Genomic DNA, 27,755 nt, shown 5'->3' on the forward strand with positions numbered 1-27,755 from the left:
CCTAGAACTGGCAACAAAGCATTTGTTAAAGGACTAGAATACTGTCCAACTTTTCCATATCTGCCTAAAAATGACTACTATTTTCTGCAAAGTCCCTGTCATGGATAATGACATCACACTGTGGAGGAAGGAATGTTTCAGGCAACAGAGATCTGATTCTCTCCTACCCTCCAGGATTCAAACACTAGACTGCAATCAGACTGTGGCTATTTTAACACCAGTGACGCCATATCCCATTGATGCCTTAAGGACACGACGGGATAAGATTCTTCTTTGAACATCACACAAAGCCAAATACATCAGCAGCTGAGCATACAGAGGGCATGAGGTCTACTCACTCTTTGGTCAGAAGAGGACAGGACTTGAGCAGAAAGCGTGAGAGGCCCGAGTCCTGGAAGTAGAGGTCAGGTGGTGCTGTGGGGCTCTTCAGGTTCAAACACCGGACAATCACGTACAGCACAGCAGCCACTGCAGCCAGCTTCACTCCATCAAACACGGCTGGGAGCTCGGGGGTCTCCAGCATGGCATTCATCTTGATCTGGAGAGCAGAGGCATAGGTCTAGGTTTACAAGCACAGTGAGGACAGGTGATGCCCACAACCCTACAGATGCATGGTGGGCTAAGAGACACTGCCAGTGATGGTGTGCCACAGTTCAGATGTTTCCATAGGCTCCTGCCAGGCAGACACCGCCAGCACCTTGCAGCTACTAATCAACTGGCCATAATCCAAATCACAAACACTGTGAGCATGGATAAACTAGGTACTGTGTTTTCTTTTTATAATCTCACAAGCATTTCTAAGATGAGCAAATCAAAAAATCGAAAAATGCTAAGAACAGTGTTCTTTATCGGAGGGGTAAAAATAAGATCAAAGTGGTGGCAACAGGACCACGAGTAGAACTTTGATTTTTGTTAACAGGTCATCCTTTTGTTTTTTTTTTCCTCTCTGTAGACTTTACCTGAACCTTGTGCCCCAGGTGTGTGTTAAGTGTTGTGTTTACAGCCTTGAACAGAAACCCGGAAAGGACTGCTGGTGCCACCAGGTGTGGTTGTACTGCCTGCTGGCCTCACCCCTTTATTTGCAGAGCAGGCTGAGATAAAGCAACCTCAGTCTGACTCAGCCATCTGCTCCCCAGAGGCTCCCCAGTGCTGGAGTCTGAGTCAGACTCAGCCCAGGTCACAGCAATCCTGGCTCCTAAGGGTTTCAGGTGTGAGAGCTTGGTTAGTTGTTTTTTTTTCCCCCCTGTGGAGGCTGACTGTAGCCATTAGTCCAAAATTAGGTTAAAAGTAAACCAAATTGACCACTAGGCCAAAATCTAAAACTGGAGTACAGACAATATATATATGCTTATCTGTCCTTTCCCAAGCTTTCCCAGTACTTCATCTTTTGAAGTAACTTCACCTTATATACAACACATGCCCCTCCAAACATATAAAACCAAACATCAACAATGACAAAAGCAACAGCAACAAAAATCCAGCATTTTCCTTGCTGCTCGTCAGAAAAACAAAACATCAGCTGTTACCTTAAAAATCAGGGAAACCACAAGCTAACAAAAAAGAGAAAATGGTAACTCTCACAGCCAAGGTAGCTATGGCAACAGCTTCCCCTGGAATGGTTTCAAGTAGCCTCTGCTAACAACTGTCATCATGAGAGCTCTGGTAGCCAGTGCCGGAGACAGGATAGGCAGAACAAAACAATCTCCACCAACTGTGTTTGGGGTATAACCAACCGAACTTTCCTAAGACCTACAGCAAGTCCAGAAAGGACTTGCTGTAGAAACCCTTTTCTAAACTCAAGGTCACTTTGGCAGACAATCTCTGGCAGGGATTCCCAATTCAATAATGGAAGGAAATAAAAGATCACAGCTCCGTAACTAGTCTTCCACCATCAGGGCAAGACAAGGATTTTTTTAAACTTACCTGACACAATTTCAAATCAAGGCTAGACCATTAATATAAACTCAGCTACACTGAACTTCTGTGAGGAGACAGTTTTCTTAAAACTTAACTTCTGCGCTGGGCACCATGGCTCATGCCTGTAATCGTAGCACTTTGGGAGGCCAAGGAGACCACTTGAGGTCAGGAGCTCCAGACCAGCCTGGCCAACAAGGTGAAATCCTGTCTCTACCAAAAATACAAAAATTAGCCAGGTGTGGTGGCACATGCCTGTAATCCCAGCTACTTGGGAGTCTGAGGCAGGAGGATCACTTGAATCCGGAAAGCACAGGTTGCAGTGAGCCAAGATCATGCCACTGCACTACAGCCTGGGGACAAGGGCGAAACTCCATCTCAAAAATAAAAAACCAAAAAACTTAACTTCTGGTGACACTTCTCCTCACTCCTGGGGTCATATCCCCTAAAAGCTATCTATAAACCCCTAAAACAAGGATCCTTAACTTGGGGTCTGTGGGTTCCCCATGGGATCCTAGGGTCTAAGAGCCCCCTGAAATCACATGAAAGTTTGTGCACATAAGCAGTTTTCTGGGGAGAGAGTTGGCAGCTTTAATCAGATTATCTAAAAAGGGTCTGTGGCCTAAAAAAGTACACAGCACTGCACTAAGATGCCCAATAGGTTTAATCTGTAGCTCCCATTCCTCACCTTGTCCGAACCCGCCACGGATGCCAAACGAAGGCTAAACAAATGTCCAAGATGATGCAGCTTGTTAATATAGGCTTCTAAGTCTCCACATTCTATTAGAGGACCAAAACTAAAATCCACCAGAAATTCTCTGACTATACGCTGGTAATATGGAACTGAACTGGAAGTTCTTCCTCATCACCTTTGTTGGAAAGAGAACAGGGTAATGCAGCAAGTAGTTTCTTGTTGGTTTGGAGTGGACTTACTAAATCAAACAAGTAAGTTCTTTCCTTCCCACTTCTACTCACTGCTTCCTAACATAAGGGGAGGAGAAGCAAAAATAAGAGTCTCAGCAATACATACCAATGTTATTTATTCTTCTCACTGCAAATATGAATTTTCCTTGAAGAGTTGTACAGTTGGGCCGATCAGGTCAGATCTCTTATTCAAACTAACCTAAAAGCTAAAAAGATTGGATGGTGATGTTTTAAAGTTGAAACGTAAGCACAGTCTAAGTTTCTCTGCATTTAAAGTCTTTAGGGAAAAGACAATTTGGTTAATTAACATGTATGCCACACTCTTGAACGTTTGGCCTTTTTAACAAGCCTGCTGCGAGAAGGCTTTGTGAATCCACCAAGACTGACAGGCTCTCTCTGGTTTCTAGGGCAAGTTTTCTGCTGTGTTCCTCATTCTGGCTAAAGCCAATTCACATTGCTTTGAACCTTTATCTCACAATATAATCTCCAGAAATGCCTAACAGGACAGGTAACATCTCTGTGTGACCAATGAAATCACTTAGCAAGGTTTGAGATCAAGACAGCACAGCCAGTCCCCTCATTTGTTCTCTTCCAAACATACAGCAGGGACAGAAAAAAATATGAGCTGAGAAAAGTAATAGGGCACAGATGGGCTCAAAACCAAAGTACCAGAAACAGAACAGGGCCAAAAGCAATGGGTAGGGGATTGCATTGCTTGTAGGGTCTCAGTTCAGACTGGGGCCAGAGGCTGGCTGCTAAGAAGTGCCAGAAGCTAAAAGTGCTCGCTGTGAGATGGGGGACCTGAGCTGAGCCTACTGCAAGAATCTGCTAAAAGATCTATGGCTTCCAAAAAAGCAGAAGCAAAAAGAGAGAACATGGGGGAAACAGCCAATGTTTATGCAGCACTATCTACGTGCTAAGCTCTGTTCTTCAAATTTGACATATGCTATCTCATTTAATCCTTCCCATACCCTATGAGGTAGATGCTATTATTACCCCATTTTATAGACAAGGTAACTGAGGCATAGGAAGTTTAAGTTACTTGCCCAGTGTCATACAGCTGCGGGGTAGAAAAGCCAGCATTTATATCTGGCCCAAGAGATCCTCCTCTTAATCACCATGCTGTGCTACTTGAAGGCAGGTAAGTAGAGAAAGAGAGAGAGGCAAGCAAGAAAATGCATGGTGCAGGAGACACACACGAGACACCAGAGACTTGCCCAAAGTCAGACAGCTGTAAACAGCAGAGCTGGGATTCAAGCCCAATTTTTTTTTTCTGATTCTACCACACCGAAATGACTTCAGAAGAAAATCAAAGCCAGTTGAAGGAAAGAATCAATTAACCTTCGGAACAGTCCTGCCTAACTTCCAATTATTATCTGTCCCTATTCTGAGACAAATTAGTCATAGGCTAGGCTGTGGTGAGGTAGGCCGGAAGAGCAAAGTCTTCAGCCACATGATAGGCCACCTGACCCCACAGGCTTGGCTGCCAAATGAAAAACAGGGCATGGACCCGATCAAAGATCCTAAACTGGCAGTCCACTGGGCAGTGTTGCATTCAGTTGGCATTTAAAAAACAAATTTATTCATTGCCATATTATTAACACCAGGAGATTTCAGATAAAAATCTAGATTTCTGATTTCTCTTGGAAATAAAATCAGAAGATTTGGCAACACAGGGCCAGCATTGTCACACCACGACAATGGACAGGGCTGAGCAGGGCTGCCCCCTTCAGACCCAGCAAGCTCTCTCCAGGTGGCCACAGTCCCCACCACTCCCTATTATGGGGTCCTCAACACTGACCCCTGGCCCGCTTTAATCATTTACAGTACCTGAATGGTCCCCGTAAACATCTGAATATGCAATCTTTGGATAAAAGCATCTAAGGTCCCTTCTAGCCCTGAAAAGGTCTGTGTTGACTGAATATTTGAAAAATATACAATCTCTCTCTCTATATATATATAAAAATAAAAAATTCCTAGAAAAAATGATGGAAAGGCAAGAGTGGCAAAGCTGATAGGATAACAAGATGTAGTGCCTTTTATTTATTGATATTTTCACTGAGGTTTATTTATACCTTAACTCTTTCCACAAACTACTTGAGACAGCTTCAAGATAACACCCTTAGTGAATCTATACACACAGCGAAGGATCTGGAAATGTGTAAGACTGCTAACTGCTTTCTGATAGTAAATGTCCCCTTCATCCTTAGTAGAGAAACCTGGGAAATGTGCCCAGCTGAAAAAAACTACATACTCCCGCTTCCCTTAGCTAGGTGAGTCCATGTAACTAAATTCTGGTCAGCTCTGGAGGGGTTGATCTAATTTCTGGGAAGGCTCCTTAGAGGGCAGGGAGTTCACCCTTTGTCTGCCCTTTTCCCTTCTTGCGTCCCTGGAATGCAGAAAACATGGCTGCAACTCTAACAGCTGTCTCGGGCCCTGAAGTGACCTTGAGGTCTCTCTAGGAGCCCCATTAAGATGACAGCAGGGCAGAGAGACAGAAATCTGAATTCCTGACAACTTAATGGAGCCACCATATCAGATCTAGACTGCCTATCTCAGGACTTCTTTTACATGAGAGAATGAACAGTTGAAGCCACTATGACTTCTAGACTCTTTTACTTGGCAATTTCTAAAGATACAGAAGGAAAACTATGTATTCAAATCTTTATGAATGCTAAAATCACTAGGTTATAAGACTATTGGCAATTTCTTTTTTTCTATTTCCCAAAATTAATGACTACAAATATTTTTATTATTAGAACAAAGCATTAAAATAGTAACTAAGAAAATCTAAGGAGAAATTTTAAAACCCTGGAAAGGAAAATATGTATGTCAACATACACAACAATTATGTATGTGATAAAGCTTTAATGCATGTGATTATGCTTTAATTAACTTATCTGAGCTTTCTGTTGGCAGAAAAGGGAAACCCAGTCAGACCTATGGTTTCCAAAATGGAAAGAGAGCTAACATATATTGTGCTCTTCACCCAGTGTCATAACAGATACTCAGTGGAAACAGGGCTTATCTGGCACAGAATTATTAAAAAAAAAATGTGGGACTTTATGTAAGGGGACCTTGAGTGATGTGACAGACAATGTCCTCCCACAACTTTTTTTAAATAGCAAATGCAGTAGGTAATTAATTTCCTCAACCCTCGAAAAATGCCAGGGTTTTAAAATTTAATTCAATTCAGGGAAGGCAATTCTATGAGAGATTATTTATAATTATTGTGGTCCAACTACACAGCCTTGATCCAAGCCTTCATTCAACCTGAAGTCCTGAGGAACAGGTCAGTTCTGCATGTCCCTGGGGACACTTCCTGGCGTTTCAGCAGGCTTATTTAAGTACCTGACTACCTCCAGTGCACCTAGCATTGTGCAGGTTGGCAGTTAAGTAAATTCTCATTTTAACCAGGAGGAAAAGAAATTTATGTTAAGGCTATCTGTACTTTAGAAGCTTAGACGAAAATCAGTCCAGGAAAAAAAAACAATTAAGCAAGGAAGGACTCATGGAGCAGCTAGATCTAGAACCCAGCCTTAGTGAATGAAGTACAGTTGTTCCTCCTTAACTGCAGATTCAACCAACCACTGATGAAAAATTTTGAAAAAAAAGACAACAATAAGGCTGGGTGCGGTGGCTCACGCCTGTAATCCTAGCACTTTGGGAGGCCAAGGCGGGTGGATCACTTGAGACCAGGAGTTCAAGATGAGCCTGGCCAATATGGAGAGACCCTCATCTCTATCAAAAATATTTAAAAATTAGCTGGGTATGGTGGCACGTGCCTGTAATCCCAGGCTGAGGCAGAAGAATCGCTTGAATCTGAGACGCGGAAGTTGCTACCACCGCACTCCAGCCTGAGTGACAGAGACTCTTAAAAAAAAAAAAAAAAAAAAGGGTAAGAGAAAAGATAATATAAAAAGAAAAAAAATTTAAATAAAAGCAATACAGTATAACAATTACTTACATCATTTACTTTGTAAATCGATATTATAAGTAATCTAGAGATGATTTAATGTATATAGGAGGATACGCATAGGTTATATGCTAATACTATGCCATTTTATATCAGACTTGATCATCTGTGGGTTTGGTATCTGCACGGGACCTGGAACTGTTTCCCCATGGATATACAGCAAAAACTGTATAAAATGTAGAAGCATATGTAAGTATGAGTGTGTGCATGTACAGTGCATATACATAGGTATTAAATGAGGAGTTAAGTAATTTTAGAAAAAAAATTTTCACATTCACTTTATCTTGCTGCATTTTGTTTTATGGTATTCTTTTATCCCCAAGTCTGACTTGTCACAAAATATTAATATTCTGAACTTGTTCTAGATACAGCAAACTCCGATTCCATTGTATTATTTTGTGTGGCCCTCCCCACTTTCCAGGCAGATGAAATCCAGTTAAAATGAACATCAGGCAGCCTAGATAGGGAAAAGAAGTCACACAGAACAGCTGGAGGGCTGGGTATGTTGCAGATGAAAAGGAAGCTACCCCCACCCCAAACCCAGCTCCACCTCCATGATGGGCTGGGCTTCCTGTGTACCTGCGGCAATCCCTTCTCTGCCGGCTAGCCCACACCTCCCCTGCCATTTTATGAATGGGATTTAGGTGCTGTAAATGGGAGTCAGAATTCCATTTATAGTCTGCATTAACAAAGGAAACCAAGGTGCTGCCAAATGCCCAACATCTAGTCACTAAAGGAACTCGCAGTGTTGCCCCTGGTCTCTAAGATAAGCTTGACTGGTATTTCCACCAGAGGTGAAGGCCTGAGCTGTGTCTCCCACGCCCCTTTCTGCTCTCCCCTGGCTAAGAGCATTATTTTCAGATGGAGGCACAGATAGAGTGAGAAACCGCCACTGCACTGGGAAAAGCTCCAGTCTGGGGGCTCTGAGACCTGGGTCCTAGTGTCTGCTCTGCCCCTTCCTGGCTGATGACCTTGAATCAAGGCACTTAACCTTTTTGGGCCCCAAAGGCCCCATCTGTAAAATGAGAAAGTTATATTAGAAGTAGATGATGCCAAAGGTCTCTTTCAGCTAGAAATGTCTGAGATTCTAGGGATAGAATTGCGGTCCTCGGCTAAAGAGCATAGGAAAAAACTATCGCTGTACTTTGTAACAGAAAATGGCCATTTTCCAGCCTACTTCATAGATGATTACACAGTTCATAAGAACTAACAACCCTCAGGGCCTTTGTTCTTTCTTCAAATAAATTAAACAGTTATATATTTTCTTTTAGCTGTGCCAATAATTTCATCATATTTATTCCACCTGCATGGGATCGTGATGCTTTTAGCCTTGGAACACCAATATTCACTGACAGGACGCAACTTACACTGCGGAAAGAACAAACAAACTGAGCAGAGAGACCCCAAACAAAGGAAACCCTTTATCTGGTGTAGCAAGTTGAATAGTGACCCTCCCCCCAGAATTCATGTCCATCTGAAACCAGTGAATGTGAAGTTATTTGGAATTGGGTCTTTGCAGATGTAATCAAGTTAAGATGGGGTCATACTTGTTGGAGGGGGTCCTAACCCCATGACTGGTGTCCTTGGAAGAAGGGAAATCTGGACACAAAGACACAGATACACAGGGGAGGAGGCCACATGAAGATGGAAGTGGAGACTGGAGCCACGTATCTACAGCAAGCAATGCCAAGGATGACTGGCAACCATCAGAAGTCAGGAGACAGGCGGGGAATAGTCTTGCCTTCAGAGCCTAAGGAAGGAACCAACCTTGCAACACCTGTTTTCAAACTTCCAGCTTCTAGAATGGTGAGAGAATATGCCCAAATTACCTCTCATGACTCAGGAGTTCCACGCTCCTGTCCTTAGTGGCTGAAGGGACTGTTTGCCACATCCTTCTGAAAGGCCCCTTGTTACTCAGACAAGCTCCAATCAATTCAGATGATAGCTAACTGACATGAACACCCTCAGATGACTCGTTGACATAATACAAATTGCATTCTGTGAATAAATACTTATTGGCTTGGCTTCTTTGCCTCTGTGATTCAGCTGTCAGAACCATCCTTTCCTTTCCTCTTAGCTATCAGCAAAGTGAGGGAGCTCAGAGGACACAGACATCTGGGGGAGGGGGAGATCTCTCTTCCTTGCAACCCAAAAGGACCTAACATAACAAGCTTTGATACTTATGGGTCCTAAGGCAAATACCTCTCAAAGAAAACCAAGCCAAACCCCTAAAGGATTTCTCTGTTCCAATTCCATCTGGTTGAAAATGTAAATTTCATTTAGGGTCCAGTCCTGCAGTGAGACAGCCAGTGCCAAATCCAGCTACAGTGTTTGTCCTGGGGCAAGTTCCTTAATCCCTCTGAACCCCATCTGTAAACTGAACATGTTAATACATAAAGAACATTTTAAAACAATGCCTGGCATACAGTACTACTGTATTCGCTATTACCATCTCCACTATTAAACTTTCCTCCATTTTGCCTCAGTAAACAACCTAAGTTGACAGAAATGACCACAAAACATACTCCTTCCTAACTGACATACAAGTCTCATTAGCAGAGAACTCACTAGCTGATTGACTGCTTGGGCCTCCTCCAATGAGTTTAAAATTAATCCCAGGACATACTCTTGTTGATTCTTCTAAAATGGAACCATATCTTCTAAAATGGAACCATGTGAGACTTAATAAATTACTGGATAATAAGTGGTGATCATCATGTCCCATAAACAGTTCCAAGATGCATTGTTCTTGTTTTCTGTGCTAAAATGCATCCTTGGCAGTGCACAGCTGGAACCCCTCCTCCTGACACCACCCCGCTCCTGCTGAGGGGCTTCTCCTGCCCATGGAAAGGCTACCCATTCCTCCCTGCAGGTAAAAATCCCCTCTTGCCTAGCCTGGCTCTCCCAGCAAACTGTAATGCCCTGAGATAAAACTTTGTCCCCCAAAGTACCCTGTGAGGGTGTCAGGATACGGATAGCAGAAGGCCACATCACATTGCCCCAAAAACATGGTTTGTTTCCATCCCATGTCATCCTGATTTTTCGGCCTCTTTGGTGGCAACTTAGGTAAAAGTACAACCCCATCTTAACTTGATTACATCTGCAAAGACCCAATTTCCAAATAAGGTCACATTCACTGGTTTCAGATGGACATAAATTTTGGGGGGTCACTACTGAACTTGCTACACCAGATAAAAGTGGTCAACCTTAAATGTGGGCAACATGTTACCCTTGGAGAGAAAGTAAGGAGGAAATGGGCCACCTTCTCCCCACTTTATCTGCCATTTAACTAAAGAAGTCAGGGCCAGGCGCGGTGGCTCAAGCCTGTAATCCCAGCACTTTGGGAGGCCGAGACGGGCGGATCACAAGGTCAGGAGATCGAGACCATCCTGGCTAACACGGTGAAACCCCGTCTCTACTAAAAATACAAAAAAACTAGCCGGGCGAGGTGGCGGGCGCCTGTAATCCCAGCTACTTGGGAGGCTGAGGCAGGAGAATGGCGTAAACCCGGGAGGCGGAGCTTGCAGTGAGCTGAGATCCGGCCACTGCACTCCAGCCTGGGCGACAGAGCGAGACTCTGTCTCAAAAAAAAAAAAAAAAAAAAAGAAGTCAGAGCCATCATAGGGGGAAAAAAGCCATTTTGCAGGGACAAGAACAAGCCCAGATGATTTGGGGGAGAAGGCCCAGCCATCCCCATCTGAGTTGTGCCTTTGTGTCCTCTGAGTCACTGCCACGGGATAGGAGAGCCTCAGAGCACAGCCAGGAGGCTTCGGGAACTGCACAGCCTGGCGACTGGGCCCTGTTCTCACTCTGGGTAAGGTCTGATGAGGTGAGTGAACACCTTAGCCAGCAGCTCACCAGATCTACTTTTCAGCAAATCAGTTTTGGTCTAGGCCCGCATGTCCTCCCACAGAGGGTTCTGTGGGACGGAGTCTTCACGGTGCTCAAAAACTCTGGGTTTGTTTTTGAGATGGAGTTTCGCTCTTGTTGCCCAACCTGGAGTGCAATGGCACAATCTCGGGTCACTGCAACCTCTGCCTCCTGGGTTTAAGCCTCTGGAGGAGCTAGGATTACAGGCGGGTGCCACCATGCCTGGCTAGTTTTTTGTATTTTTAGTACAAACGGGGTTTCACCATGTTAGCCAGGCTGGTCTCGAACTCCTGACCTCAGGTGATCCACCCACCTCAGCCTCCCAAAGTGCTGGAACTACAGGCGTGAGCCACTGCACCTGGCCAATACTCTGGGTTTTAAAAGATCCCCTCTCGGCTGGGCACAGTGGCTTACATCTATAATCCTAGCCATTTGGGAGGCCAAGGAGGGCGGATCGCTTGAGCCCAGGAGTTCAAGGCAAGCCTGTGTGACCTGGAGAAACTCTGTCTCTATTGTTTAAAAGAAAAAAAAAAAAAGACCTCCTCCCACCACCACCACCTCAAGCCAGAAGGGATGGGAAAGCCCTGGAAACAATAGGGCCAATCCTGTTTTCCAGAGATGCTGAGAAACACTGATTTTTGAACATTAACTAACTCAAGCCAGGGACTGCCCTGAAAGGGTGGGAGTGGGTTACCATAACAAGGAAGGATAAAGCCCCTGGTTGATCCAGTTCATCTCTTACAAACCAGGTCCTACAAGGTGAAGGGATCATCAAGTCACACACAATTTGGTAGAAGAGAATTGGAGGGATTGACAGATAATTAAATGTATTTAAGGCAAGGTTGCCCTCTGTTGTATTCAAGATAAGACCTTGAAATTGTCTTTCTGTGCAAACCTACTCATGTGATAACAGTTTTATTTAGTCATATTTCTTCCACAAAGTCATAAGGTCACAGACTCAATCTGCTGGAATTTCAGAAAATAGTCTACAAGTTCTCAGGGGGAGTAAAGTTACCCAATGCAGGAAAACGTGAACCTCACAGTTAAATGTCAGGAATGGCTACTAACCCATGAGCTTCCACAAAGAAAGTTACCAAACTGAAAATGTCTGAAGACTGAGTCACCAGTTAAACAGGAACATTTAATTGGGCACTTTTATGTGCCCTTACTAAAATACTGAACGGAAGCTGGCCTCTCCCACTAGCAAATAACCCTGCTGAAAGAATAGTACTGTCTACGAGAGAACGAATGGGTAAAGCACTTAGTAAAATCACAGGCAAAATTGTTTTCTCTTCCACTGAGAAACCATGAATCCATACCTGAGAGCAAACAAAAAAATCTTAAGCCAGGTATTTCCTCTAGGCAGATTCTAGATTTTCCAAGAGAAAAGGCACTTGAATTGTGAGATTTATCCTAAACATATTTTTAAAAATTGATACCATAATTAAATTCTGTAATATCAAAACCAAAATTCCAGTTTACCAGAACCCAATGAGCACAAGTGCCTACTTTAGTGGAATTTTAAAGAGAAGGATAAAACTAAAGAAGAGGGCATCTCCAGATTGATTGTCCTGGGCACCATACAGATGCCACCCACTCTTCTATGTCTGGAAATAAGCTTCCAGAAGGAGGAAATGGAGATGGGGGTGGGAGGGCAAGAACCAGCGCCTGGCACGGCCGTTGCCTGAAGAACCACTCACCCCATGGAACTCCCTAAGGCAGGCAAAGAAGAAAGTTTCACCCAGACCTGCAACAGAAAAGGACGTACAGCTACTCTCAGTTAATGAGAAAATAAAAATAACTAGGACTCCTCGTTCCTGAGTGTTCTGGTTTACCAAGGCTCCCAGTGCCCCCAATGCCTGGCTAATACACACTGTAGGGCCCGTAATGAGAGCATTAACACGTGCAGCCCATTATCACTCTGACAGTCTTGCATTTCACCATGGCAGGCATCTGTGAGGAAACCCGACCAATGACCAATGGGCCAAGCTCCTCTCCTTCCCTGCCAAAGGAGAGACTTGCTCGGCACACTCACCCCAGCTGGGCAAAGCTGAGGTCACTCGCCCATCCGTTTCAGCTGTGTGGCTCTCTGATGCTGAATTCTGCCACCTGGGAGCAACAGGACCCCTCAGGGCTTGGCCACCAGACCCTGTTACACAGGGATAGACAGCAGGAAAAGCTCTGTGCTCCTTGCCCTCCAAGACCAAGAGAAGGTTCTGGAGGCAATAGTACATGGTGTGCACAGCATTTTGAAGCATGCTTTACTTATTTCTGTTTTATAAATACCTCGGACGCTGTGAGCAGAAACAGGATCGCCTGCCAGTTTAGAGCAGAAGGCCTGAAGGTCACGTGGATTCCTTTGTGACCAAGTCTTAGGAGACAAATGCTACCAGCTAAATCCAGATAAATATGAAGGGCTGATTTGTGCCTGACATGAAGAAGGGATACTGTGAGACAAGCGCCTATCTGCTACTGCACACGCCAGCCTAACGCTGGGCCTCCAGGGAGCCCTGCCCAGCTTCCGCTATCAGTCCTGCTGATTATGAGAGCTAAAGAGCTTTGCCCCCACTTGTAGGTCACAACCCAAGTGGAAAGACCCAGAGATTCTGGATTCTGGATGTGAGAGGAGGGAGAGGATCCCATTTGTGTCTCTACACTACTTGTCTCCAGTGGCATCTGGAGTTATTCCACCCCCTACCCTCTCTGAACATTCTGTGCTGCACAGCTCTGGGCAGGTCACTTGCACTTTTGGAGGATTTTGAGGCCTAGCTTAAGAGTCCATGTGATATAACTGAATGACACAGGGACGAAGGTTTTAGAACCAGAGGACCTGCATTTGATTCCAGATTCTGCCAAGTGACCTTGGGTGAATGATCTAAACATTACAAAGATTTGCTTTTTCTTCTATAAAATGGGGTAAGGGAGGTTACATTACATGTTACTGAAGGAAAGAAGTTGATGAAATTCTGTAGGCTAAAAAAATGACTTATAATGATAAATTATGCACAGATATCCTCAAGATAAGGTTTGTAAAATGTTTTCAGCTCTTTAGCAGAAAGCTGCTTTATTAAATATTTCAAGATTAGAAAAATGTTAGTTTTAAAGCAACTGCTAAGGAATTATAACACATGAGGAGCATGAGAATTGGTCCCCAAGTAGTCCTGAGCTTGGCTTTATCACATCTTTGCATTGAGGATACTGAACGATCTAAAAACTAACATCTCGGCCGGGCGCGGTGGCTCACGCCTGTAATCCCAGCACTTTGGGAGGCCGAGACGGGCGGATCACGAGGTCAGGAGATCGAGACCATCCTGGCTAACACGGTGAAACCCCGTCTCTACTAAAAAGAAGTACAAAAAAAAACTAGCCGGGCGAGGTGGCGGGCGCCTGTAATCCCAGCTACTCGGGAGGCTGAGGCGGGAGAATGGCGTAAACCCGGGAGGCGGAGCTTGCAGTGAGCGGAGATCCGGCCACTGCACTCCAGCCTGGGCGACAGAGCGAGACTCTGTCTCAAAAAAAAAATAAAAAAATAAAAAAATAAAAATAAAAATAAAAACTAACATCTCGAAAGGAAGCCCTCTGGGTTGTTACATTTTAGGGTATTAGCTCAGTGGATTGCTTTTTCAAGTAAAGAGTCAGAAATAAGTTCATGCCCTCACATGTTCCTCTCTCCCGTCCGTCCACCACAAACTCTCCACACTGTTGTTCCAGGCCTCACTCCTCCTGCCTACCACTCTGGAAGTAAGTTTTCTCAGCCTTCTTTAAAGCCCAAGGGCAATCCCACCTGCCACCCCCAGCCCACCAGCAGCCTTCTTCCTTTGGTTTTTGTGCAAACGTTGCCTGCATCAGGTAGGCATTTGCTCCGAGTCCACCTCTAGTCCACCTAAAAAATACTCTACACTACAGAGCAGGAGTGCCCCACATGAAGCAGATAGCTACGCCACTCACTCCTCAGGAGCTCTTCCTACGCTGGGCTTTTCCAATACATTCGTCTTGCTTCCTCATCAGTTTCCTGGGAGGCAAGGAACTGGCCATCAAGGAAGATGGTTTCATAAAAAATGGCAGAAATATTTCTCTGAGATTAGGTAAGAAAATTACCCCACTTACCAAAAATTGATTCACTGGCATAAGTAGGGAGCACCCTCATGGATAAAGCAGTGGCTTGCAAATGAAGAGGACAGAACCTGCTGAAAAGGCATCAATATCACTGGGAGGGATGTTCTGCAAACTATGCCCTCCTGACATTCCACCTCACTCCCCACAGGGACCAAAGACATCACTCTAACCTCTGTGGGGGCTATGAAAGAAGTACAATACACAGCATCCATAAAACAATTGGAAAATAGTACAACAAATCTGTATATAATGAAGTACTAAACTCTGAGTACCAACTATAAATACTGGAGGAATTCAAATGAAGGAGGCAGAAAGAAGAAGGAGGTGGACCCAAAGCTGGGAACCACTGGAAGAGATGGAACAGAAGAGAAGGTGAGATGTAGGGGTGGATGCAGACGTCAGGCTAGGCTCACAGTTGAGCCAAGACCCGAGAATGCTGGGCAGTCAGGAAATGGGCAGACGGGACAAGAGGGATGTGTTTCGGAGCAGTGGCAGTGAGTCATTATGGAATGAAGCTTCAGTGCTTTACTTACAAGGGGAATTCCAGACATCAGCCTGGAAAATGCCACACAGGTGCTGCCTCGGCTGTGTGCGTAGGGCTGTGCACTGTTGTTCATGTGAGGCCATAGGTGTGAGAAGCATTTACTTGGCTACATGTAACCTGACCCATGGCGATGTTGGACAAGCACTGACGTTCACTATTCGAGCCCCACTGCAAGTCCTTGATGGCATCTAACTAGTTTTGTACAACCTGCTGAACCATACAAGGATATTCACTGGGTGCCCATCCCCTCCAGGCCCTAAAAATCATACTATTTCTCAACTTCACACTATGTAACCACCTTTTCATAATTAGAACATTTGCTAGTCTCATCTCTACATAAAAGTGATGATTCATATCTCTTCTCTGTTGGGAGTTCTGATCTTCGCACTTATAATTCAATCCTGTTTAAATTCTACACAAATTTAAATTTAGGGTGTTAAGTACATAGTGGACACTGTAAATATTTACTAATTGACTAAGTCTGTGGCATTAGCCTAAAGCATCATCATTGTGGTTCTCTGAACAGAAGTTTCTTACCAGATTATTACATTAGGCGGAGAGGTACAGGCCTTTATGAGTAATCGCCACGCCACTGTACATCAGGAGAGAAAGCTCACTGTGGCCTGGGCTGTCAGCAGCTTTTGGATATTTAAAGAACATCTCAAAGTTCAAGCAAATAATTATCCATCCAAAAAAGACAGTTTTCACTTTCCACTGCTCAGAGGAGTTACTGTCCCAGGACATATTTCTTTCACACTTTCCCCTTTTGTCTTAAGAACATCTCACTGGGCTCAAAGATCTACTCCAGAAACTGTTGTCTCACAAATAAAGAAATACATTCAAAGCTAAAACAGGATGTTGGAGGTAGCAGAAGAAAGGAAAGGCCCGCAAACAGAAGGCAGATGGAAATCTACCCATTGATTGTTGACATTCAGTTAAATACTGAAATACCATTAGAAGACTCATGATTTCTGCTATTCTCTCCAAAACATACAATGCAACAAAATTGTCTATGGTATTTTCCAACTGACATGAGCTTATGTGGTCCAGAAAATATAAAACAGAATACAATTAACTGTAGTTTAACCTAGATTAAGAGGTTGGTGAAATTATAAAATAAGGTTCATTTTTTTTTTTTTTTTTTTTTTTTTGAGATGGAGTCTTGTGCTGTTGCCCGGGCTGGAGTGCAATGGCACATCTTGGCTCACTGCAACATATGCCTCCTGGGTTCCAGCGATTCTCCTGCCTCAGCCTCCCGAGTAGCTGGGATTACAGGTGCCCGCCACCACAATTGGCTAATTTTTTGTATTTTTAGTAGAGACGGGGTTTCACTATGTTGGCCAGGCTGGTCTTGAACTCCTGACCTCGTGATCCACCCACCTCAGCCTCCCAAAGTGCTGGGATTACAGGCGTGAGCCACTTTGCCTGGCCAATAAAGTTCCTTTTCAACATCTAAGGAAAATGGAAAAATATTTCTACAAAGATTTCTGCTTCATTGAGATACTTTCTGTAGATGTGCATTGGAGGTGGGGTAGAGAGGCTACTTGCAGGGTTTGGAGACAGACAGATTTGACCCGAACTGCAGTTACACTACTTACTAGTTGTGTGACTTCGGGCAAGTGGGAGGATCACTTGAGCACAGGAGATTGAGGCTACAGTGAGCTATGATCGCACTATTGCACTCCAGCCTAGGCGACAGAGTAAGACCCTGTCTCTTTAAAAAAAAAAAAAATTAACAACACAATGTGAACTTGGGAGTGGTGTGCTCACCAGAGAAGATAAGGAGAGACTTCATTCACCAAGGCTGGAAGATCCCAGTATAGTGGGTCCTCAAGCCTGGTTAGTCTGGTCTTGACTTGCCTGTGAGCAATCATGACCAATGCTAATTTAAATGACTTCTACAGGTAACATATGGATCACACATATGTTCCTTCTCCCATTCTAGGCAATAAGCTCCTCTACTGACCGCCCAGACAAAATATTAAATCTGTGAACCATAAGTTAGGGTAAAGACTCTCATCCTAGGATCTAGTATTGTTCTTTGGCTCTGATACTGTTATCTTTAAATCACTGTATCTTTATTATTTATTTATTTATTCTTTGAGACAGGGTCTTGCTCTGCTGCCCAGGCTGGAGGGCAGTGGCATGATCTTGGCTCACTGCAACCTCCACCTCCCAGGTTCAAGCAATTCTGTTCTCATGCCTCAGCCTCCCGAGTAGCTGGGACCACAGGTGTGCACTACCATGCCTAGCTTAGTTTTATATTTTTCACCATGTTGGCCAGGGTGGTCTTGAACTCCTGGCCTCAAGTGATCCACTTGCCTCGGCCTCCCAAAGTGTTGGGATTACGGGTATGAGCTACTGTACCCAGCCTTTTATTTATTTATTTATTTATCTATTTATTTATTTTACAGAGACAAGGTCTTGCTCTGTTACCCAGGCTGGAGGGCAGTGGTGCAATCATAGCTCAGTGCAAACCTGAACTCCTGGGCTCAAGTGATCTTCCTGCCTTAGCTTTCCGAGTAGCTGGGACCGCAGGTATGTGCCACCACACCTGGCTAATTAAAATTTTTTGTTGTTGTTGCAGAGATGGAGTCTCACTATGTTTTCCAGGCTGGTCTCCAACTACTGGCCTCAAGTGATCGTCCCACCTTAGCCTCCCACTGTGCTGGAATTATACAGGTATGAGCCACTGAGCCTGGCTAAATCATAACTTTAAATGAAGGAACAAAGCTAGATGATAAGAAAATGTTCTATTTGTGTAGCTCTATCATTTATAAAGTATTTGTGATTTTAATACATTACCTCATTTACTCCTCAAACATGTCACAGAATGCATTTGTGTTGACAGTAAAGATTGAAATGCCTAATTTACTGACAAAGTGCATCCTCAGACATTACCTCATTTGGTGCTCACAACTGCTGTGAGTTAATATTAGTGCAAGCAAGGAAACTGAGGCCCAGGGGCCCTCCATGTGCCAGGCCCTGGTAAGGCTCTAGGAATACAGAGAAGCAAGGCACCCATCCATCTTATAAGCTGTTTGCAGAGCTGGATGGATTCTAATCACTTCAGCCTTGATACTTCAGCCTTACAGAAGCTCCATAAGGCCTCTCTACTCAACCATAAGAGACTTAAAGAAATCTGCATTCGGTTGGGTGTGGTGGCTCACGCCTGTAGTCCCAGCACTTTGGGAGGCCGAGGCGGGCGGATCACGAGGTCAGGAGATCGAGACTATCCTGGCGAACACAGTGAAACCGCATCTCTACTGAAAATATAAAAAAATTAGCCGGGCGTGGTGGCGGGCGCCTGTAGTCCCAGCTTCTAGGGAGGCTGAGGCAGGAGAATGGCGTGAACCTGGGAGGTGACAGAGCTTGCAGTGAGCGGAGATCGCGCCACTGCACTCCAGCCTGGGCGACAGAGCGAGACTCTGTCTCAAAAAAAAACAAAAACAAAAGAAACCTGCATTCCTCTTATAAGCTCTTTTGTGGCAAAGTGCTGATTTCTCTTGTGATTTCAGTGCAACATCCAGAATTTCTATGTAGAGTCAATAAATAGACTGATGGGTGATATTAATGATAGATGGAGGGAAAGGAACTATGTTTTCTAAATTGGGAAAAATATCCTTGGCTATAATCTACTTGGCATTTTCCATCATCCCACTATTTAGAAGGTACATTTGTCAACATCATTGACAAGAATGAGCAAGCACTTTATTAACATGATCAGAATAGAGGAAAGAACTGCAGCCAGGATATTTGGAACCTGAGAAGCTAATGTCTACAGTGTGAATACAGGTCAGGCCACACAAGGAGCTGGAAGGGGTTGGAAGCTCAGTTAACACTGTGGAAAGCCTCCTCTATGGCCCATAGTGGGGCACAGGGTGTTCAGGCCCCAGGGAAACTCCTCAGGGCAGAGTGTCTGGCACAGCGTCCAGCAGAGAAAGAGCTCAATAAATGCCTGCTGAATTCTGAATTTTTCTCATTCTCTGAATGAGAAAAAAGAACATTTCCCAGCTGTGAGGACTCTAGCACAATCACATAATCCTAGGAATATTGTATGTCCCTCAATTTTTAGGAAATAGTAATGACATAATTGGATACATGAGAAAAAGTAATAGGATGCCAAACAATATATGTAGAAATTTACTAAAATTTGACTGGGTGCTGTGGCGCACACCTGTAATCCCAGCACTTTGGGAGGCCAGGTGGGTGGATCACTTGAGTTCAGGAATTTGAGACCAGCCTGGGCAACATGTTGAAACACTATCTCTACAGCAAACACAAAAATTAGCTGGGTGTGATGTAGTCTCAGTTACTGGGAAGACTGAGATGGGAGGATCACTTGAGTCTAGGAGGTGGAGGCTGCAGTGAGCCCAGATCCTACCACTGCAATCCAGCCTGGGCGACAGAGTAAGACTGTCTCAAAAAACAAAAAAAACAAGAAATTTGCTAACATGTATAATTCCATGTTAAGTGACTAAAACAAAGAGCAGAACAATATGTACAATATGCTACCAGTTGTATAAAAAAGAAAGAAAAAAAAATAGATGCACACACATTTGCTGGGACACACATAAAAGATCTCTGAAAAAATATACAAGATACTAGTAACATTGACTGCTTCTTGGGAGGAAGTTTTCCACTCTTTACCATGTTGTACCTTTTGAATGTTATAACACATGAATGCATTATCTGTCAAAAGTAAATAAATACCTCTACTGGACAGACTACCCAGTTTCTCCAACAAATTACAGGGAAAAGAAGAAAAGAAAAGAAAAGAAAAGAAAAGGGGATCTGTAGCTTAAAAGAGACATAAATGGTAGAACAATAAATCAGAATGTCTAATCCTTACTTGAATCCTAATTCAAAGAAATTAAGCTTAAGGAGAAAAACACTTATGCCATTTTTAAACAATTGGAAATTTGAACAATGATGATGTTTGATGATATTAAAGGATTAGTGTTAATTTTTCAAAGAGTAAAAATGGGTGTTTAATAAAGGAGTCTTTACGTTTAAGAATTATCATGGAAATATTTATAGATGCAACTATATGTTTGGAATTTATTTCAAAATTAATGTGAGCTGGGAAAAGTAGCTAGGAAGAGTGGTTATGAGTTGATTATTGTTAAAGCTGGTGATGGGTTTTGTGGGGCATGGAGGTTCACTATCTGATTCTCTCTACTTCTGTATGTCTTTAAAATCCTCAGAATAAAAAGCTAATAAATGAACGAGTGATTATTTAGCAATATGACAAACAGTCCTGCTAGTCACCAAGGCCTAAGCTCACCCCAACTTTCAGCTGCGATCAAGCCTCTACTGTCCCTGGGCTGATGAGTTGCCTGTGGAAAATAAACGTGAGGCTGCTGCCAGCTACTGCAATTCTGGCAAGAGTTTAGGTCACGCAAATATCAACAAGAAAACTTTATCACTCACTCCAAAAATAAACGAAAAGAAACACAGAAATTAGTTTTGGAAGGCCTCCTTTCATTAATGTGGAAGGTAAGCGTTGGCTGCACGTACAAACGGGTGTGATGACTTGTACCTGCGGCCCTGTAAAGTGTCTTTCCCAAACCCATAAGCAATTTTTGTCACTCTCCTTGGGAGTGTTTCTCAAGTTCTCCAAATGACTTTATCACTTTCAGGGTCTGAACAGACAGGACCTCAAGGCAGAAAACCAATTAAGTCAACTCTTCAACTCAGTTAATATTTCTAAAATGTTCAACACATGGAAAGGAGCCATATGAATGACACAAACATGACTGGAAACCTCTGTCTGCCTCCCAGAGCTTCGATTCCTGCACTGGGGTCTTTCAAACTCAGGTACCAAATGGCTCCCTCCGAGGGGAAAAACTAGTCCTGCCAGATGCCCCTGGCTACATTACTTTGTGTTCGACTCTTAAATTTAAGTTAAACTACTTTTATCCAACTATTATTTATTATACTATTTCTTAAAATGCACAAACAGTACAAATAGTACTCAGTATGGTGCATAAACTTCCTTTGGCACTTTTACAATTACAGAGATCCAAGCACATTTATAAAAACAAAATTACTAAAATAGTAAAATTCAGATGAGCTACATTAATGTAATGAGACTAATGCCATTTTTCAGACCTGAAATACCTGCAGACGATGTCAGTGTGGTCCTGCCTACTCCTGGGCAGGTTCTATGGATCCTGAGAGCCTACACTTCCAGGTACAGTGTGACATGTCCATTCTCACACTCCTTTTCTCACTGGGACCACTACTACAGCCTTCATTTACACAGTGCTGTGTGGTGTCATTTGACTTCACTTGATGCTCTCACATCTTTTCTGCACTAAGTCCATCTATATATTTTTCTCTATAGCGGGGTTTACCTGGCTTCGATTCATCAGAAATTCACATACAAATGGGGGAGGCATTGAGACTGTGTGGGTGGACCTTGATATTATAATTAGGTATCCCAACATTCCAGACAGGCTTATAAAACATTTCCAATTATCATTAACACGAAACCAAAAAGTCTGAGTTTATAATCTAATGAGAACCCAAGGAACCTCAAGGACATATCCTTAGCCCTGGATTAGGAAATCCATAGCACAAAATGAATGTGGTGGTGGTACAGGAAGAAAGCAAAAAGTATGGTGGGGACTCGGATGAGAGGTCACGCTGTATCTCAGAAGCCATCTGGGCCATTACCCGGCATACTAAATCATGGATTTAGTAAGTTTAAGTGCATGCTTCCAAAGAACTTATGTGTAAATACCACTGAAGAGCCTTACTTAATTCCAGCAGGTTGCTGAGGTCTTACCTCAGACCCCTCCCGCTCCTCGGTCCTTAAGAACTAAAACATGGCACTTCAGACATGACAAATCCAGACTTCAGGAGTCAAAGAACAATTTCCAATATCAGTTCACCTCACTATAAGGTGCTACAACTGCCTATCAACATTGTGTAGTCTGTACCACCTAAAAAATTGGGCGCAAAGCCCCACCAAATGCTGCTGCAGTTAGGTTAACTTAACTAAATCAATGGCCTGGTTTTGTAGCAAAAGAGTAACCAGGATTGTTTAAGGAAACTGCAAAAGAGGAACCTCTCCTTGAGTAGAATCCTCTACTTTAGGCCCTCCCAAACAGCATAATTCAATAGCCATTAACTCAACCTTTTTAGTAAGCTAAATATGTCCTGGTTAGAACGTGCTCTTTAACCTGAGATACTGATCTTCCAACATTTTTGGTGCTAAAATATCTCCTTTTTTTTTTTCTTTTCTTTTCTTTTCTTTTTTTTTTTTTGAGAGAGTTTTGCTCTGTCACCCAGGCTGGAGTACAGTGGGTCAATCTTGGCTCACTGCAACCTCTGCCTCCCGGGTTCAAGCAATTCTTCTGCTTCAGCTTCCCGAGTAGCTGGGATTGTGAGTGTGCACCACCATGCCCAGCTAATATTTTGTATTTTTAATGGAGATGGGGTTTCATCATGCTGGCCAGGCTGGTCTCGAACTCCTGGTCTCAAGTGATCCGCCTGCCTCGACCTCCCAAAGTACTGGGATTATAGGTGTGAGCCACCACGTCCAGGCTAAAATATCTTTTTAGATGACAGGGATTTTGTATTTCCTTTTGTTGTTGTTGTTGTTGTTGTTGTTGTTGTTGTTGTTGTTTTGAGACAGAGTCTCGCTCTTTCGCCCAGGCTGGAGTGCAGTGGTGCGATCTTGGCTTACGGCAGCCTCCGCCTCCTGGGTTCAAGTGATTCTCCTGCCTCAGCCTCCCAAGCAGCTGGGATTACAGACACATACCACCATTCCCAGCTAAGTTTTGTATTTTTAGTAGAGACGGTGTTTCACCATGTTGCTCAGGCAGGTCTGGAACTCCTGACCTCAGGTGATCCGCCCTCCTCGGCCTCCCAAAGTGCCGGGACTACAGGCGTGAGCCACCAACCCCTGCTGTATTTCCTTATTTGAAAGAATCAGAATGTAGCAATCCATGTTGGGCTTCCTGATTTTTGTTTTTTATGGTCCTCATTGACATGACTAAGTAAACAGTACACAAATACATGCCTACAGTGACTGTGCACACAGGGAGGCAATCTTTCAGAGCTTCTCTTTTATCCAAGATAAAATGAGAGGATGAGGCAGGAAAATCGCTTGAACCCGGGAAGCAGAGGTTGCAGTGAGCCGAGATTGCACCACTGCACTCTAGCCTGGGAAAAGTGGAACTGATACCACCACCTCCTCCTCCTCACCTTATGTAACAGAGTATCTATGGTACAACTGACTAATAATGTGGGTACTCAGCAATGAGCAAAGGCCAGAAGGTAAGAACTCTAGATTAGACTAATAGACTAAAGATTCCATTCAATTTCCAGGTGGCTCTAAACCAGACTCAGAGGTAAATAAAAGCAAGATGAAGGTTAAGACACATTCAAAGGAAAGACGGAAAAAACAACAACAACAACAACGAGGCAAGATCTGGGAGCCACTGAAGACTATAAGACCATGTTTAAATCAGTGTGGTTATTTAAAACACAAGCCTAGCCATAGAAAATTCAAATACAAAGAACCTTGAAAACTTTCTTCCTAGAGTCAGCATCAGTGGAAACCTTTGTTAGCGAGGCCAGGTCAGGCTCAGATCTTGGAAATTTAAAGTGGTTTGGAGATCTTGGGAAATACTTCCAAGCACAGCAACAAAACTATGTGCGGGCTTGGGGAAGACACTTTACAGATGAGCAGGTGTGAGAGCTGGTTTTTCCTGGGGTGAGAGAAAAGAAGGGGTGAGACACTTCAAGCTACCCAAACAGAAAGTGTTGTGACAAAGGGCAGGCTTCCTCTTGGATGCCCAAAGGCAGGACAAGTGGAGTGATGCTGTAGTACAGCAGACGGGATGAGATGCAACAGAGATGCCGGAAATGAGGTCAGGCACAGTGGCTCACGCCTGTAATCCCAGCACTTTGGGAGGCTGAGGCAAGAGGGTCATCTGACGTGAGGAGTTTGAGACCAGCATAGTGAAACCCTGTCTCTACCAAAAATACAAAATTAGCTGGGTGTGGCGGTGTGCGCCTGTAATTCCAGCTACTTGAGAGGCTGAGGCAGGAAAATCGCTTGAACCCGGGAAGCAGAGGTTGCAGTGAGCCGAGATCTCACCACTGCCCTCTAGCCTGGGCAACAAGAGCGAGACTCTGTCTCCAAAAAAAAAAAAAAAAAAAAAAGGAAAAGAATGAAAAAAGATCCTGGAAATGTGACTTGGGGAGGCCAGGAAGCTTCTCTGGAGAATAGAGAGCAAACAGCAAACTTTCCCTGGAAATGCTAGCACATTCTGCACAGATGGCAAGGCGAAGGGCCCAAGGACCAATGCGTTCCTCACTCACCAATGCCCCAGCTCTCCCTTCACAGCTGACCTTTAGAAGCTCCCCTGCACCTCCCCCCAGACTCTCACCAGAAAAGAAAAATATTTGCCTCCAAATATCCACAAGATCTTTAAGATCTCCAGCAAAGCTGCTGCCTAAATAAGACTGTTTTTTAGCATCCTTAGAAACATTAAACAGATATCTAAAATAGAAGGCCTTTATAAAAAATGACGTGGAAGCTCTTTTCACGCTGCCAAGAAATATTAAGTGAAAAAGGCAAGGTTCCAAATAGCATGTATACAGTGCGCTACCATTTCTGCAAAAAGGGGCGGTGTACAGAATATGTTAACGAATTTGCTTATAGATATATAAAATCCCTTGAAAGGGATTTTCAGAGACCACTTCTGGAGGATGAAGAAATCACTAATGCTGGTTGCCTCTGAGGTTCAGGGGTCAGGGGTACACAGAGATGTATTTACTAGTTAACCTTTTGTGCTTTTCAAATATTTTCTTTCATCATGTGAATGTATTGCCTATTTTTAAAAACTAAAATTTGAATTAAAAAATTTTAAATTTCTAATAAAAACAATTTTAAAACAAAAAGTTTTTAAGCAACAAACCAAACTAATTTGTTAATCTTGTCAACTGTGTTCCTGGCACACACCAGATGCTGAATTTGTTGAACTTAATGAACCTCCACTTAAAGACAATAAAAGAAAATCAAAAACCAGGCAAATCCAAGGGTACCAATGTTCCACTTCGCTAAAAAGCTCTTCACCTGTCTACTATTTATTGTGAAAGATCAGACAATGGGTCGGTGTGTAACAAGCCCCTCACCCAACTGGCCCCAGTCCACAAGCTTCAGGGGTAACGGTGGAGCTTATCATCTGTCCACACCAACCATTTTACAAACAGAAAACATTCAATCCAAAACCACGATGCCCTGAACAAGACAACAAAAAATAAATCTGCAGATATGAAAATAATCCTGAAAGCAGATAATGTAGCACCTGTATGGTATCAACACAGAAACAGCAGCACAGGGCTTAAAAATGTCCTAATCATGCACTGGCCAAAAAGGCTGAACCATGAAAAGCTGCTATAAAATCCTGACACCAGACAAATTTAAGAGGCACCCTGAACTTTTCATTGCTCTGTTCCCGGGGATAACTTAGCCCAAGATGAAACAGAAAGGCTTAAGTACCTCATGCCCCACATCATCTATACTCTGAAACTGGTCATGGAGTATTCAAAACTCACAATGCAATAAAAATAGGAATACTGTAAGTTGTAGGTCATGGTAGAAATTCTGCCACACAAAATTCAATTATATTGGAAATGTCTCTCTGCTGGGGCTTTTAAAAGAGCCAGATTTTAGGCAAAAAATAAGACAGACTCTACCCCTGTCTCCCATAAGATCAAAGAAAGTATTTCCTGCTTGGGGCAGGAGCTCTGAACAAGGGCAGTGAGAACCACTACAGAGGTTATGGGTCCTGCCAGAGATGACCAGGAGAAGGTATAAATGCTCAAAGCAACGAGTAACAGCGAATGAGAAGCCCTTCCACCAAAATGTTGAGCAAAGAGAGTGAGAAAGAGAGAAAGGGGCCCTTATTAATACACAAGCAGAGAAATGAAAACTATTATTCTAAAATGGCTGATCTCTAGAGCAGCTTAAACAAAAACCAAAATTCAGAATCAACTCAAGAAAAACAAAGCATAAGAAGGTGCGATTTAATGAAGTGATAATCTTTGGTTCAATCTAGAAAACAAGTAAAAACAGAAGAGAAAATCAAAGGTGACTGGATTCCTGCTAAAAATGAAAGTGGCAGGCATCTTTTCATCAAAAGGGAATTGGCTGGCACAGTGAGAGTGGCTATTTGTCAGACCTGTGAAGGCGATAAAGGAAATGAAGGTGAGAGTAAAAAGGAAAGAAAGTGAATGACCCTGACTAAAATGAGAGGAAAAAGACCATTCCATTGTACTTGCCATCTGGTTTATTTCAAGCTTTGGAAAAGAACAAGAAAAACGCAGATAAACCAGTGAACCAGCTATATTGCCAGCACAGATCAGTCACACACCTCTGCTTCTGCCAGGCCAGGCAGGCGCTGCTGGTGCTCCCCCTACTCGAATGACTAAGTAACTTGCTTAAATGCAGTTGACACACGATCCCTTAACTTCCGAAAAGCACTTAATACAGTGGCTCATAAAATCTTAATCTAAAAATGTTCATCCATTTAGAATCAAGCTGCATCACATGCATCGCTCGGGAGGAGGGCTGCAGAGAGGGAATACATATTTGGAAGAACACCATGGACATGGTATCATCCAGGACTTTACCATTTCGAGGGATTCCCACCCCTCGCTGCCCGCTTTTAAAGATAATTTTAAAAGGTTCAGAGCCTAAGAAGAATGTAACTGCAAGTGGGGAACTAACATAGAAACTGAATTACCTGAATCAGTAAAATAAGTAAGATATATGCAACGTGACTTGGAATCCCCTTGAAGCTGTCTGTGTTAAAATGAAATCTGGAATATGTTTAATGAATTGGGGGGTGGGGGGAAGGGGAATGGGGAAAATTAGCTCTTGATAGATTATTGGGTGGTGGATATGAAGAAAAATGTATAAAAAGGCAACAGAATATCATATCTAGCAAATCTATTGTGCTTACCCTGTGCCAGGTACTGTTCTAAATGCTTCAGATGTAGTAACTCCATGCCCTTCTCAAAGCAACCTTCTAACATAAGTATCATTATTATTTCTGTTTTAGAGGTGAGGAAACAGAGGCACAGAGAGGTTAAGTAGCTTGCCCAAGGTTGCACAGCTAGTAAGAGGCAGGGCTAGGATTCAAATCCAGGCCCTCAGGCACCAAAATCTGTCCCCCTAACCCCTCTGGGCTCCCCTAGAACTTAAAACACTGAGAATAGGCAAACTAAGCTTAGAGTGAAGTAAGTCATGCACTGGCTAGATCTAAAGTCAAGAGATCAACCCTTAGTCATGGGCCTGTGATGACCAGCCAGCCCTGTGACCACCCCAGGCCTCAGTTTCCTCACCTGTGCATTGAGGAGACTGAATTAGAGTCTATCTAATTAGAT

At 43.5% G+C, this 27,755-nt stretch overlaps 1 protein-coding gene and 2 long non-coding RNA genes across 7 annotated transcripts in view; 1 reads left to right on the forward strand and 2 right to left on the reverse strand.

Annotated features, from left to right (window-relative positions):
- Positions 1 to 27,755, reverse strand: part of LOC105488339 (abhydrolase domain containing 2, acylglycerol lipase) — a 118,837-nt gene that overhangs the window by 88,627 nt on the left and 2,455 nt on the right. For 2 of the 3 annotated variants that reach the window (XM_011752287.3, XM_011752286.3), the window contains exons 2-3: positions 2,945 to 3,044; positions 339 to 538 (exon numbers count right to left, since the gene is read on the reverse strand). In XM_011752287.3, coding sequence (XP_011750589.1) covers positions 339 to 532 — 194 coding nt within the window. In that variant the 5' untranslated portion in view covers positions 533 to 538; positions 2,945 to 3,044. The remainder of the gene's footprint in view (positions 1 to 338; positions 539 to 2,944; positions 3,045 to 27,755) is intronic. The other variant, XM_011752289.3, reaches the window with a different exon arrangement.
- LOC112427805 (uncharacterized) lies at positions 520 to 27,186 on the forward strand. Of its 3 annotated transcripts, none has more exons than XR_011626177.1 (7): positions 520 to 761; positions 6,911 to 7,003; positions 14,949 to 15,172; positions 17,932 to 18,026; positions 20,987 to 21,164; positions 21,457 to 21,540; positions 26,901 to 27,186. It is a non-coding gene; the product is annotated as an uncharacterized lncRNA (long non-coding RNA). The 3 variants fall into 3 exon arrangements; XR_003019547.2 differs by lacking the exon at positions 26,901 to 27,186 and adding an exon at positions 23,685 to 23,968; XR_011626176.1 differs by lacking the exons at positions 14,949 to 15,172; positions 26,901 to 27,186 and adding an exon at positions 23,685 to 23,968.
- Positions 10,931 to 13,903, reverse strand: LOC139364381 (uncharacterized). Its single transcript, XR_011626174.1, has 2 exons — positions 12,720 to 13,903; positions 10,931 to 12,431 (listed from the first exon to the last, which is right to left on the reverse strand). It is a non-coding gene; the product is annotated as an uncharacterized lncRNA (long non-coding RNA).

The sequence above is a fragment of the Macaca nemestrina genome, chromosome 7 (genome assembly GCF_043159975.1).
Source record: "Macaca nemestrina isolate mMacNem1 chromosome 7, mMacNem.hap1, whole genome shotgun sequence".
Lineage (NCBI taxonomy): Eukaryota > Metazoa > Chordata > Mammalia > Primates > Cercopithecidae > Macaca > Macaca nemestrina.